The sequence below is a fragment of the Pongo abelii genome, chromosome 23 (genome assembly GCF_028885655.2).
Source record: "Pongo abelii isolate AG06213 chromosome 23, NHGRI_mPonAbe1-v2.0_pri, whole genome shotgun sequence".
Lineage (NCBI taxonomy): Eukaryota > Metazoa > Chordata > Mammalia > Primates > Hominidae > Pongo > Pongo abelii.
The window spans coordinates 37,175,043-37,189,452 of record NC_085929.1 but is presented as its reverse complement, the minus strand read 5'-3'; the positions used below and the strand labels follow the sequence as shown (position 1 = coordinate 37,189,452).

The following is a 14,410-nucleotide window of genomic DNA, read 5'->3' as shown; positions in this document are numbered from 1 at the left end:
CCTCTGCCTCCCAGGTTCAAGCGATTCTCCTGCCTCAGCCTTCCAAGTAGCTGGGATTACAGGCACCTACCACCACACCCAGCTAATTTTTGCATTTTTGGTAGAGACGGGGTTTCACCATGTTGGTCAGGCTGGTCTTGAACTCCTGACTTCAAGTGATCCACCCACCTCATCCTCCCAAAGTGCTGGGATTACAGGTGTGAGCCACCGCGCCTAGCCTGCTCATTTTTTTAAATAGGTAATTTTTCTTTTAGTTGTTGAGTTGTAAGAGTTCTTTATATATTCTGGATGCTAAATCTTTATCAAATATATGATTTGCAGATACTTTCTCCCATTCTGTGAGCTATATTTTCCTTTTCTTGATAATGTCCTTTGATGCACAAAATTTTTAAATTTTGATGAAGTCCAATTTATCTATCTTTTTTCTTAGTTGCTTTTGCTTTTAGTGTCATATCTAAAAACTTATTGCTGGCCGAGTGCGGTGGCGCACGTCTGTAGTCCCAGCACTTTGGGAGGTCGAGGCGGGCGGATCACTTGAGCTCAGGAATTTGAGACCAGCCTGGCCAATGTGGCAAAACCCTGTCTCTATTAAAAATACAAAAATTAGCTGGCCTGGTGGCTCGTTCCTGTGGTCCCAGACACTCGGGAGGCTGAGGCAGGAGAATCACTTGAGCCTGAGAGGTGAAGGTTGCAGAGAGCTGATATCTCACCACTGCACTCCAGCCTGGTTGACAGAGTGAGACCCTGTCTTAAATAAATAAACAAATAAATAAAAATAAAAACTTATTGTCAAATCCAAGGTCTTGAAAATTTACTCCTGTTTTCTCTTCCTAAGAGTTTTGTTGGTTTAACTCTTATATTTAGGTCCTTGATTCATTTTGAGTTCTTTTTTTTTATTTATTTTTATTTTTATTTTTTTAGATGGTGTCTCGCTCTGTCATCCAGGCTGGAGTGCAGTGGCATAATCTTGGCTCACTGCAACCTCCGCCTCCCAGGTTCAAGCAATTCTCCTGCCTCTGCCTCCTGAGTAGCTGGGACTATAGGTGTGCACCACCACGCCCGACTAATTTTTGTGTATTTAGTAGAGATGGGGTTTCACCATGTAGGCCAGGCTGGTCTCAAACTTCTGACCTCAGGTTATCCACCTGCCTTAGCCTTCCAAAGTGCTGGGATTTCAGGTGTGAGCCACCATGCCTAACAGATTTTGAGTTAATTTTTGTATATGGTGGTGGGCGTTGGGGGGTCCAACCTCATTATTTTGTATGTGGATATCCAATCATTTCTGTACCATTTGCTGAAGAGACTATCCTTTCCCTATTAAATGATCTTGGTACTCTTGCTGAAAATCCATTGGTTAGAGATGTATGGGTTTATTTCTGGACTCTCAATTCTATTCCATTGATCTGTACGTCTGTCCTTATGCAAGTACCACACTGTCTTGACTACTATAGCTCTTAGCAAGTTTCAAAAGTGGAAAGAGTCTTCCAACTCTGTTCTTTTTCAAGACTGCTTTGACAATTTGGGAGTTCTCTGAAATTAATTCCATATGAATTTTAGAATAAACGTTTCCATCTCTGCAAAAAGGGTCATTGGATTTTGATAGGGATCACATTGATTCTACAGATTGCCTGGGCAGTTCACCATGTTAATAATATTATGTCTTTCAATCCATGAACATGGAATGTCTTTCCATTTATAAAGCTCTTCTTTTTTTTTTTTTCACCAATATGTTTTAGTTTCAGTTTCCTTTTCACTTCCTTAGTTAAATTGATTCCTAGGTATTTTAAATTTTGATGCTATTTATTTATTTATTTTTTTTTAATTATTTTTTTATTTTTGGAGACAGAGTCTTGCTCTGTCACCCAGGCTGGAGTGCAGTGGTGTGATCTCAGCTCACTGCAACCTCTGCCTCCCAGGTTCAAGCAATTCTCCTGCCTCAGCCTCTAGAGTAGCTGGAATTACAGGCGCATGCTGCCATGCCTGGCTAATTTTTTGTATTTTAGTAGAGAGGGGGTTTCACTGTGTTGCCCAGGCAGGCCTAGAACTCCTGAGCTCAGGCAATCTGCCCACCTCAGCCTCCCAAAGTGCTAGGATTACAGGCATGACCACTGCACCCGACCCTTGATGCTATTTAAATGAAACTGTTTTCTTCATTTCCTTTTTGGGTTATTATTTACAACTATGTAGAATACAAGTATATAGAAAACCCTGCACCTTTGCTGAATTCATTAATTAACTCTAATAGTTTTTTTGTAGGTTCTTTGAGTTTTTCTGTACATAGGATCATATGTGTGCCAATAGAGAAAGTTTTACTTTTTCCATTCCAAATTTCCCTTTTGTTTATTTTTCTTGTCTAATTGTTCTGTCTACAACTTCCAGTACAATGTTAAATAGCTTTGGGGAACTGGGCATCCTTGACTTGTTCCTGATCTTAGGGAGGAAATTTTCATTCTTTTGTCATCAATATGATGTTAGCTGTGGGTTTTTCATAAATGCCCTTTATCGTGTTGCTGAAGTTGCCTTCTATTCCTAGCTTGCTGAGTGTGTTCATCATGAAAGCGTGTTGAATATTTGTCAGATCTTTTTTCTGTAACAGTTGAGAGGGCTACATGTGGCTTTTTTCACCTTCAATCAAATTGGTGTACTACATTGATGGTTTTTTGGTTGTTGTTGAACTACCCTTCCACTCCTGGGGTAAGTACCACTTGGTCATGGTGTATAATCCTTTAAATATGCTAATGGATTTTGTTTGCCAGTATTTTGTTGAGGGATTTTGCAGCTATATTCATAAAGGATAATGGTTTATACTTTTCTTTTCTTGTGATGTCTTTGTGTGGCTTAGGTATCAGGGCTGGCCTCATAAAATAAGTTATTAAGTGTTTCATCCTCAAGCCGGGCGCGGTGGCTCGTGCCTGTAATCCCAGCACTTTGGGAGGCCAAGGCGGGCGGATCATCTGAGGTCAGGAGTTCAAGACCAGCCTGGCTAACATGGTGAAACTCCGTTTCTACTAAAAATACAAAAAATTAGCCGGGTGTGGTGGTAGTTGCCTGTAATCCCAGCTACTCAGGAGGCTGAGACAGGAGAATCACTTGAACCTGGGAGACGAAGGTTGCAATAAGCCGAGATTGTACCACTGCACTCCAGTTTAGGTAACAAGAGCGAAACTCCATCTCAAAAAAAAAAAAAAGTGTTTCATCCTCTTCAATTTTTTGGAAAAAATTTAAGAAGAATTGGTATAATTTTTTTTTTTTTTTTGAGACAGGGTCTCACTCCACTGCTCAGGCTGAAGTACGGTGGTGAAATCATGGCTCACTGCAGCCTCAACCTCTGGGGGTCAAGCAATCCTCCCACCTCAGGCTCCCAAGTATCTGGGACTACAGGCATGTGCTATCATGCCTGGCTAGTTTTCATTTTTCAAATTTTTGTAAAGAAAGGGTCTCACTATGTTGCCCAGGTTAGTGTTAAACTCCTGGGCTCAGTTGATCCTCCCTCCTAGGCCTCCCAAAGTGCTGGAATTACAGACGTGACCCATCAGGCCCAGCCTTGCAAGTTCTTTAAATGTTTGGTAGAATTCACCCAATTAAGCCATCTGGTCTTGGACTTTCCTTAGTTTCAAGATCTCTGAATACAGATTCAAAGACCTCTTCATTGTAGGTCTGTTAAGATATTTTATTTCTTCTTTACTCAGTTTTTGTAATTTGAGTGTTTCTAAGAGTTTGTCCATTTGCATCCAGGTCATCTAATTTGTTGGCATAAACTGTTCATTATAACCCTTTTCATCCTGTTCTTATAACCCTTTTCATTTCTGTAAGGTCATTAGTAATGTTCCCACTTTCATTTCTCATTTCAGTAATTCGAGTCTTCTCTTTTTTTCTTAGTCTAGCTAAAGGCTTACCAATTACGTCAGTCTTTTCAAAGAACTAACTTTTGCTTTCATTCATTCTCTCTATTGGTTTTTCTATTCTCTATTTCATTTACTCTAACTCTAATTTTGTTTTGTTTTGTTTTGTTTTTTGAGACAGAGTCTCCTTCTGTTGCCCAGGCTGGAGCACAGTGGCATGATCTCAGCTCGCTGCAACCTCTGCCTCCCCAGTTCAAGTGATTCTCCTGCCTCAGCCTCCCGAGTAGCTGGGATTACAGGCGCCTGCTACCACGTCTGGCTAATTTAATTTTTAAATTTTTTTAGTAGAAATGGGGTTTAAGCATGTTGGCCAGGCTGGTCTCAAACTCCTGACCTCAGGTGATCCACCCACCTTGGCCTCCCAAAGTGCTGGGATTACAGGCGTGAGCCACCACGCCCAGCCCAACTTTAATCTTTATTGTTTCCTTCCCTCTGCTAGCTTTGAGTTTAGTTTGTTATTTACCTACTTCCTTTGGGTATAAAGTTTGGTTTTTCATTTGAGATTCATTTTCCTTCTTTTTTAACATATACTTTTAGAGCTATAATTTTTTTTTTGTATTTTTTCTGGCACATAAATGAGGAATAGATAGAGCTATACATTTCTCTCTGAGCACTGCTTTTGCGCATTCCAAAATTTTGGTATATTGTGTTCTTGTTTTCATTTATCTCAAAGTATTTTCGAATTTCCCTTGTGATTTCATCTTTGATCCACTCGTTTAAGAGTATGTTGTTTAACTTCCGTGTATTTCTGCATTTTCTAGTGTTACCTCTGTTATTGATTCCTACCTTCATTCCACTGTGGTCAGAAAAGATACTTCATATAATCTCAATCTTTTTTAAATTTATTGAGACTTGTTTTGTGGCCTAACGTATGGTCTATCTTGAAAAATGTTCCATGTGTACTTGAAAAGAAATTATAATCTGCTGTTGTTGAGTGGAGTGTTTTGTATATGTCTGCTGAGTCTAGTTGGTTTATACCACCTAAGAGTTTATTTTTTTGTTTGTTTGTTTGTTTTGAGACAGAGTCTCACTCTGTTGCCCAGGCTGGAGTGCAGTGGCGTGATCTCGGCTCACGGCAACCTCTGCCTCCCGGGTTCAAGCGATTCTCCTGCCTCAGCCTCCCGAGTAGCTGGGACTACAGGCATGCACCACCACACCCGGCTAATTTTTGTATTTTTAGCAGAGATGGGGTTTCACCATGTTGGCCAGGGTGGTCTCGAACTCCTGATAGACATCCAGGTAGGAGGGGATTTTACTTGGATTAGGGCATGGCAAAAGAGCTGGGGAGTAGCAGGTGATTTCAAGAGATAAGTAGAAGTAGGAAGTAGGCTTCCAGCAGGATGAGACAGGGTTCTCAGTTCAGGAGAAGAAAACAGGCCCCGGGATAACCCACAGTGGCCTGCCTCAAGTGCTATCTGTGTCCTTGACCCAGCTGGCCACCATCAGCCAGGCCCAAGGAGAGTGACATTAGGCCATCTTCTCTCATTCAAGGCTGCCCCAAGCTGACTCCAAGATAGGCAAAAAGTTACAAACCACAACTCTCTGACATCAGCCTGAGAGCTCAGAGATGAGGACCTTGCCTTTAACAGAAGGCCATCAAAAGGGCTATTTTCCAAGACACAATCAGGTGGTTCCAATCTTTCCATAAACACAGAGTAGCCGTCTGAAGGCTTTTCCTTCACATACATGGTTCATTCATGCTTCAAAAAGCCAACAGGAGAAGAATCCTACCTTGAGTGATACCTGGACATTTGTCTCTGTCCTGTGCCCTTGCCCAGAAGGCTGCCCTCTGGGCACTTGTGCTGCATCTCATACAGTGAAGGAAGCTGAGCCTAAGGTTACTCCCTCAGGGGTCCCCTTCTCCCCTAGATGAAGTCTGGGCTAGCAGTCTCTAGCACTGCCCAGCTGAGTTAACAAGCACTTCCCTGCTCCCCGCCCTCACCGCCCCCACCCCGCCAACTGCAAAAGAAACCCCTCGCACTGGCTGTCATAGGAAAACTGCTCCCGGATGACTAATCCCATGACTGCCACCTGCTGCATTATTTTCAAGAAGTTCCGAAAAAATAAAGCAATTTATCATTTATTTACTTATTTATACTTAGAAAAGCAAAACCAGGGAGAGGAAGCTAGATCTCTAGTTAGCATCCTCACTTGGCCAGTGTCAGTGACCTGAGCCCAGCTGTGCCACCAGCCACAGATGTTGCCACAGTGGCTTCCCACAGGCATACAAACGGAGACCACGGGTCCTTCTGGGGGTCCCAACACAGCCCATGTCTGAGATGGTCCCACCTGCCTCCTTCACTGGGTGATGGAGTGGTACCCAGGGGACCCCCGTCAAGCTCAGCATCATTGCTGACACACGAGAGCTACATGAGTGCTGACCTCAGGGAGAACAGTCACCAAGCAGGTGAGCCATGCTCCAAATGAGTAGACAAAAGAGAAAGCCAGACTGGTTTCAGTGCCCTTTAATACTCACCAAGACCCTAGAGCTGGGAGACAGAACCCAACATGGGAGACAGGGATGGAGCATAAGGACCAACATCACTAGCTCCCATCCTGCTGAATGCCGGAACTCCTTCCACAGGACTCACCGTCTCCCCACCCAGTCTCCAAGATAGTCCGGGAGAGCAGGGGCTGTGCCCCCTTCTCACCTGGAGCCCTGCTTCCCCAGAAAAACACATAGGTCTGTGGAATACACCATTCCGCTAATGACTTCAGAAGGATCACAGTTGCATGTGTAGACACAGTTTTCAACCATCAGAAACATTTACTGTAGCTCTGGGCAGGCAGGGCTGCGGGAGGTGTGTGTCCTCACACACTCCTGTTAACATTCCATGGCACAACCCCTGTGGAAGGCAGTTTGACAATACAGTGAAGAATTACAAATGTACGCGCCCATTGACCCAGCAAGCCGGCTTCCTGGAACATAAATTTCATTTATATTCACATGTGCATGAAATGAAGTACTTGCAAGGTTACTCATGGCAGCACAGTACGTCACAACAAAATCAGGAAAACAATCCAAATGCTCATCAACAAGCTATAGGTTAAATAAACTATGGTCCACTCATACAATGAAATACTACATTGTCGTAAGAACAAGGAGGAGGCTTTTTACATATTGACAGGGAAAATTTCCAAGACATATTGCTAAATGGAAAATAAAGAAGGCGGTGAATGCAGTTATTTTGAAATAAGTACCTATTTGAATATACATGTAAAGATACAAGTATCTCTGGTTGCCTCTGGGTAGGAGAATGGGGTGGGTGACTGGGAACCAGGAGTCAAAGACAAGACCTCACTGTGTAGGCTTTAGAAGCTGCTGGTTTATGAGTCATGTTAAAATATTACTTTTGTTTTGAGATAGAGTCTCGCCCTGGTGCAATCTTGGCTCACTGCAACCTCCGCCTCCTGGGTTCAAGTGATTCTCCTGCCCCAGCCTCCTGAGTAGCTGAGATTACAGGCACGCACCACCACGCCCAGCTAATTTTTTGTATCTTTAGTAGAGACAGGGTTTCACCATGTTGGCTAGGCTGGTCTCAAACTCCTGACCTCGTGATCCACCTGTCGCAGCCTCCCAAAGTGCTGGGATTACAGGCATGTGCCACCACGCCCGGCCGAACATTACATATTTAAAAAATAAATTTATTGGCCGGGCGTGGTGGCTCACGCCTGTAATCCCAGCACTTTGGGAGGCCGAAGCGGGCATATCACCTGAGGTCAGGAGTTTGAGACCAGCCTGGCCAACATGATGAAACCCTGTCTGTATTAAAAATACAAAAATTAGCTGGGCATGGTGGTGTGTGCCTATAATCCCAGCTACTTGGGAGGTTAAGGCAGGATAATTGCTTGAACACGGAAAGCAGAGGTTGCAGTGAGCCGAGATCATGCCACTGTACTCCAGCCTGGGCGACACAGTGAGACTCTGTCTCAAAAAATAAAATAAATTTATTAAAGTAAGAAACAAAATGTCTTGCTCAGGACATCTGAGCTGGCCTCCCTAATAGGCAAAGACAGTAGCTCTGGCTAAATTGTTTCACTCTCCACAATGGGGGAACCTGGGGAAAAGGCTGGCTTGAGGCACAGACTGACTGCTGCTTCTGGACCTGACCCACTGCAGCATCTGAAGGGTCTGCTGAAGTCCTGACTAGCCCAAAGAAAGGCACACACAGCTCTTGCCCACCAAAAACATTTCCATGCCAAGAACTGCTCGCCAGACAGAATGGCTGAGCCTCTCACTGCTGACGATGCACAGAACATGCACGCACCTTGACCTTCCAGATTGATCCAGGCTGGCCTGGGTCTCCTGACCACCACTGCCCACCAGCCGCTTGCAATTCCCACTTCCTCCAGACTCATGACACCACCATATACACACCCGCTGTCCCAAGTGCTCACTACCTGAATGAGTGTTCATCACGCGGACAGCCTTGGCCTTGGCCAGCTCCAGGGCGGTGATCCACTGCTGCCGGTCCACCTCTGAGCTGGCCTTGAGGTGGTAGCTCCTGGCCCCACTGGTCAGCAAGATACCACAAGAGTCCTCCGTGTCAATGTGCGCGGTGGACAGGTTGATGGTTCCACGGCACGTGTGGGCCATTTCACCCTGATTTCTGTAGGATGTAAGAGAAGGAATGGGGTGAGGCTCCTAGTCTCAATGGCTCCAGACTAAAGAAACCCTCCAGGCAAATCCTCGGAATCTCAGACCCTCAGAGCTGGGAGAGGCCCTGGAGTCAAAGTTGCGAGATGATGCCTATTGGAACTGCTGGGTCGTGGCTTGGTTGAGGGGGACTCTAAGGCCACGACTGCTCTCTGTGGGGAATGGCAGAGGGACAGGAGCCTGCATTGGTGCCACGTGTGCAAGGAGTGTCTGGTGTGGTCTAAAGCCTTGCAGACACCAGGAAATAGCAGAATGACTGCCCAGGGTCTCTCAAGACAGATCAGCCTTCGGACTCTATGCTAAACTCTTTCCTTTAAGTCTTAGAACCACGGAGTTGGGGCCATGCGCGGTGGCTCACACCTGCAATCCCAGCACTTTGGGAGACAGAGGAGGGTGGATCACTTGAGGTCATGAGCTAACATGGTGAAACCCTGTCTCTACTAAAAATGAAACTGCCTTTGCAAAATTATGACTGAGAGTGAAAGAGATCTAACTTAACTGACTCTATCTTGCTTCTAACCTCCAAGCTGTCTTTGTTCATTCCTGGGCATAGGCTGAATTAACTTTGAAAGAAACTTAATTTGTAGTTTATAGTTTAAACAAAGATGGGAACAGCCCTTTCCTGAAGCAGACCTCCTTCTTGCCTGGGGACTAGAGTAATATTAGCCACAGGATTAGAAATTATGGTTTAGGAGTCATGCATTTGCAGGCTATAAGATTCTGACCCTCCCTAAACTGCTCCTAAGAGCAGTGCTTGAGATATTTTGCAAACCCTGCACTTGATGGATCAGCTGGCACCACCCACATCGATAAACTGGCTCATCTGATCTTGTGGCCCCCACCTAGGAACTGACTCAGTACAAGAAGACAGCTTCAATTCCCTATAATTTCATCCCTGACCAATTAGCACTCCTGGCTTACTGGTTCCCCCACCACCCACCAAGTTATCCTTAAAAACTCTGCTCCCCTTGGCCAGGCACAGTGGCTCACATCTTTAATCCCAGCACTTTGGGAGGCCGAGATGGGCAGATCACCCGAGGTCAGGAGTTCAAGACCAGCTGGCCAACATGGTGAAATCCCGTCTCTACTAAAAATACAAAAATTAGCTGGGCATGGTGGCTCTTGCCTGTAATCCCAGCTACTCGGGAGGCTGAGGCAGGAGAATCGCTTAAACCAGGACCAGGGAGGCAGAGGTTGCAGTGAGCCAAGATCGCACCACTGCACTCCAGCCTGGGCTACAGAGTGAGACTCTGTCTCAAACACAAACAAACAAAACAAAACAAAACAAAAACTCTGCTCCCCGAATGCTCAGGGAGACTGATTTGAATAATAATAAAACTCCCATCTCCCGCACAGCAGACTCTGTGTGAATTACTCTTTCTCTATTGCAATTCCCCTGTCTTGATGAATCGGCTCTGTCTAGGCAGCGGGCAAGGTGAATCCCTTGGGCGTTTACAAAAATACAAAAATTAGCTGGGCATGGTAGCGTGCACCTGTAGTCCCAGCTACTTGGGAGGCTGGGGCAGGAGAATCACTTGAACCCAGGAGGCGGAGGTTGCAATGAGCCAAAATGGTGCCACTGCACTCCAACCTGGGTGACAGAGCGAGACTCCGTCTCAAAACAAACAAACAAAAGAACTACCAAGTTGGAGCAGGTTGGGATCCTGCCACTAAAACTGAAATTGGAGGCCCAGAGCCTGAGAGGGCAGACGTAGAGGCATCTCCTGCTGGGAGGCACCTGCGGCCAGTGTCTCCCCGATGCTGTCCTTTCGTTCTATCATGAGATCTACAGAGCAAGGATGCCCCATTCTCTGGCTCTACATGGATTAGTTGAAGGCATTGGCTGGGCAAACACAGTGCAACCTCATGACAAGGGGCTTATAAGATGATGGAGCTAATGGTATCAAAATAAGGGGAGGGTAGGTGACTAAAGTGTATGCCATTTCCAATTACAATCAATGTCGGAAAACGGAGATCCAACTATCATGACTTGATCTAACTCACTCCTTAGACACTTGAAGGAAATTCAGAATCCCTGCGACATAATAAATCTTTTCCCATGAAAGGCATTAGAAAAGGAAGAGTGATTGGCCAGCATTTAATACTGCCAGTGGTAGGAGCTCATTTCGTAATTTTCTGCTACCTTTTAATGCTCATTTATTTTCCCTGGCTGTTCATCATCTGTCATTTTTTTTATTCTTCTATCAGTTCTAAAGTCAAACGACTCGACACTCAATCAGACATTTGTCAGCTGGGCGCGGTGGCTCAAGCCTGTAATCCCAGCACTTTGGGAGGAGGAGGCCGGTGGATCACTTGAGGTCAGGAGATTGTGACCAGCCTGGCTAACATGGTGAAACGCCGTCTCTACTGAAAAATACAAAAATTAGCCGGGTGTGGTGGCGGGTGCCTGTAGTCCCAGCTACTCGGAAGGCTGAGGCAGGAGAATCACTTGAACCCGGGAGGCGGAGGTTGCAATGAGCCAAGATCGCGCCATTGCACTCCAGCCTGGGCAACAAGAGCGAAACTCCGTCTCAAAGAAAAAAAAAGAAGACATTTGTCTTTTTTTGAACAGCGATTGTCTTTTCCAATTCCCTTGTGCTTTGGGCACATTCCTTAGAGAAGATGACGTGTAGCTGAAGGAAAGCCCAACTCTTAGCTGCTGGTACCTTTTGTTCGAAGGACAGTCACTCTAATTTAGAAAACTGGCGAAGCTGGGCATGCCTGTTGGAAGCCTGACACTTTTAGATTTAAGGACATTTTAGGCTAGAAATTGTTCAGGTGTAAGTGTAGTGACTCATCAAAAATGACATTATGGCTTAGCTCAGAAATAAGAGGGGGCTGGGCAGTGTTCTGGACAGAGAGAGCAGCAGGGGCAAAGACCACCAGGTGAGGAGCAGTTCTCAGCTTCCAAGGAATAGAAAGAAAGGTCCTTTGGCCAGAGTGCCGACAACAAGAGAGCAAATGAGAGAAAAATGAGGCAAAAAAATCAGGCAGGTGGGTAAGCATATTTCTGGAGTTGAAAAAAAGAAAAAAAAGGAAAAGAAAATCAGGCAGGGACTAAATTCAGTACCTTGTAGGCTACATTAAGGATTTAGAGTCTCAGTCGTGCATGGTGGCTCACGCCTGTAATCCCAGCACTTTGGGAGGCCGAGGCGGGTGGATCACGAGGTCAGGAGTTTGAGACCAGCCTGGCCAACATAGTGAAACCCCGTCTCTACTAAAAATACAAAAATTAGCCGGACATGGTGGTTGCATGCCTGTAGTCCCAGCTACTCAGGAGGCTGAGGCAGGAGAATCGCTTGAATCCTGGAGGCGGAGGTTGTGGTGAACCGAGATCGTGCCATGGCACTCCAGCCTGGGCAACAGAGCGAGACTCCATCTCAAAAAAAAAAAAAAAAAAAAAAGATTTAGAGTCTCATCCTAAAACTAAGACAGTGAACATTGTGGGCCTAAAATCAGGAAAGAAACAGAGATGGTCAAGAGTTCTTAAAGTTAGGCTGAGTGTGGTGGCTCACACCTGTAATCTCAGCAATTTAGGAGGCCAAGGTGGGAGGATCACTTAAGGCCAGGAGTTCAAGACCAGCCTGGGCAACATAGGAAGACCCCCATTTCTATAAAAAAAATTTTTTTTAAATTAGTCAGGTGAGGTGGTGTGCGCCTGTAGTCCCAGCTACTCAGGAGCTGAGGTGAGAGGATTGCTTAGGCCCAGGAAGTAGAGGTTGCAGTGAGCCGTAATCATGCCACTGCATTCCAACCTGGGTGACAGAGTAAGACTCTATCTTTAAAAAAAAAAAAAAAAGGCCAGATGCAGTGGCTCATGCCTGTAATCCCAGCACTTTGGGAGGCCGAGGCCGCAGGATCACCTGAAGTCAGGAGTTCGAGACAAGCCTGGCCAACATTGTGAAATCCCATCTCTACTAATAATAGAAAAATTAGCCGGGTGTGATGATGCATGCCTGTAATCCCAGCCACTCAGGAGGCTGAGGCAGGAGAATCACTTGAATCCAGGAGGTGGAGGGTGCAGTGAGCCGAGATTGCACCATTGCACTCCAGCCTGGGCAATAGACCAAGACTCTGTCTCAAAAATAAAAAGAGTTCCAGAAGTTCCTGTGGAAAGATGGAGAATCAAAGTGACTTGCGCAGGGTGGGAGATGGCAGCCAGGCCACTGCATGAAATCAGGGCTGGACTAGAAGTTACCCAGCAGTGATCATACCAGATTATAACCCATTAACTAAATAAATGGGGGAGAGAGGACAGATATTCCTTAATAAAAGTAGATGAAATTATGGACACAGAAAAATCACTAAATGCAATACAGAATCTTGGACTGAATTATAAAATAGAAAAAAAAAGACTAATGGAATTTGAATAATGTTTGGAGTTTAGTTAATAGTATTATAATGACGTTACTTTTCTAGTTTTGAGAATTGTACTTTGGTGAGGTAAGATGTTAACACTAAGGGGAGCTAAGCGAAGAGTATATAGGAACTGCCTGCACTATTTTTCTAACTTTTCTGTAAATCTAAGTTATTTCAAAATTTTAACAATTTAATGCTGCTATCACCTTCCCAGGGTCACAGCTGATAGCAAAGTCTTGTAGCCAGAACCTGAACTCATCTGCCTCTAGGGTCAGAGATTAGATCGGAGATATTCCCAATGTCACTCAAGGGCAGAAGTCCCAAGCCCCCATCATAGGATCTGGTTCTAGACGGGACTCTCCAGGGGACTAAGTAAAGGCATTTTAAAAATCACTAGACAAAGAAGAGTGGGTGAGGCTGAGGGAGGGAGGGAAGACCTCCCAGTCGAGATGAGCCTAAAAACCAAAATTCAAAACCTGTGAAGAAAATCAATGCTAATAAAGAAGCCAATGAAGTCAATGCTTAGAAGATGAATCACTTCAGGCCAGGGATGGTGGCTCACACCTGTAATTCCAGCACTTTGGGAGGCCGAGGTGGGCGGATCTCTTGAGGTCAGGAGTTCAGACCAGCCTGAACAACATGGTGAAACCCCATCTCCACTAAAAATACAAAAATTAGCTGGGCATGGTGGTATGTAGCTGTAATTCCAGCTACTCGGGAGGCTGAGGCATGAAAATCACTTGAAACTGGGAGGCAGAGGTTGCAGTGAGCGGAGATCATGCCACCACACTCCAGTCTGGGCAACAGAGCGAGACTCTGACTTAAAATAAATAAATAAATAATTAATTTTTAAAAATACCAAAAATTAGCTGGGCATGGTGGTGCACACCTGTAGTCCTGCTACTCGGGAGGCTGAAGCACAAGAATTGCTTGAACTTGGGAGACGGAGGTTGCAGTGAGCCGAGATCGTGCCACTGCACTCCAGCCTGGTCAACAGAGCGAGATGAGACTCTGTCTCTAAAAGAAAAAAAAAAAAAGAAGAAGAAGAATCGCTTCAGCCATAACAATGTGAAAAGTATTTAATGTAAACAGGTTTAGGATTCTCAAAGATAAAGGAATAACATCAGTAAAAGGAGAGACAGGCTGGGGAGCAGTGGCTCACGCCTGTAATTCCAGCACTTTGGGAGGCTGAAGTGGGAGATCACTTGAGGCCAAGAGCTCAAGACCAGTCTCGGCAACATGGTGAAACCCTGTCTTTTACAGAAACCACAAAAATTAGCCAGGCATTCCAGCCTGGGTGACAGAGTTAAGACCCTGACTCAAAAAGAAAAAAAAAAAAAAAAAAAAGAGAGAAAAGAGAAGAAAAAAAAAAGAAGAAACAATTTAACGAAATAGAAGTCGATAAAAATGAAACAAGAGCAGGTAGATATGAATAAGTAACATAAGCACTTCAGAAAATGAAAATATAGCAGATTAGTTTTTCTAGTCACCC

The 14,410-nt window shown here is 44.9% G+C and overlaps 1 protein-coding gene across 10 annotated transcripts in view; it reads right to left on the bottom strand.

Moving 5' to 3' along the window:
* The window catches only part of OSBP2 (oxysterol binding protein 2), a 238,736-nt gene that overhangs the window by 159,813 nt on the left and 64,513 nt on the right, over nucleotides 1-14,410 (bottom strand). For all 10 annotated transcript variants that reach the window (XM_063722721.1, XM_063722719.1, XM_063722720.1 and 7 more), the window contains 1 exon segment: nucleotides 8,304-8,512. In XM_063722721.1, the coding sequence (XP_063578791.1) occupies nucleotides 8,304-8,512 (209 nt within the window).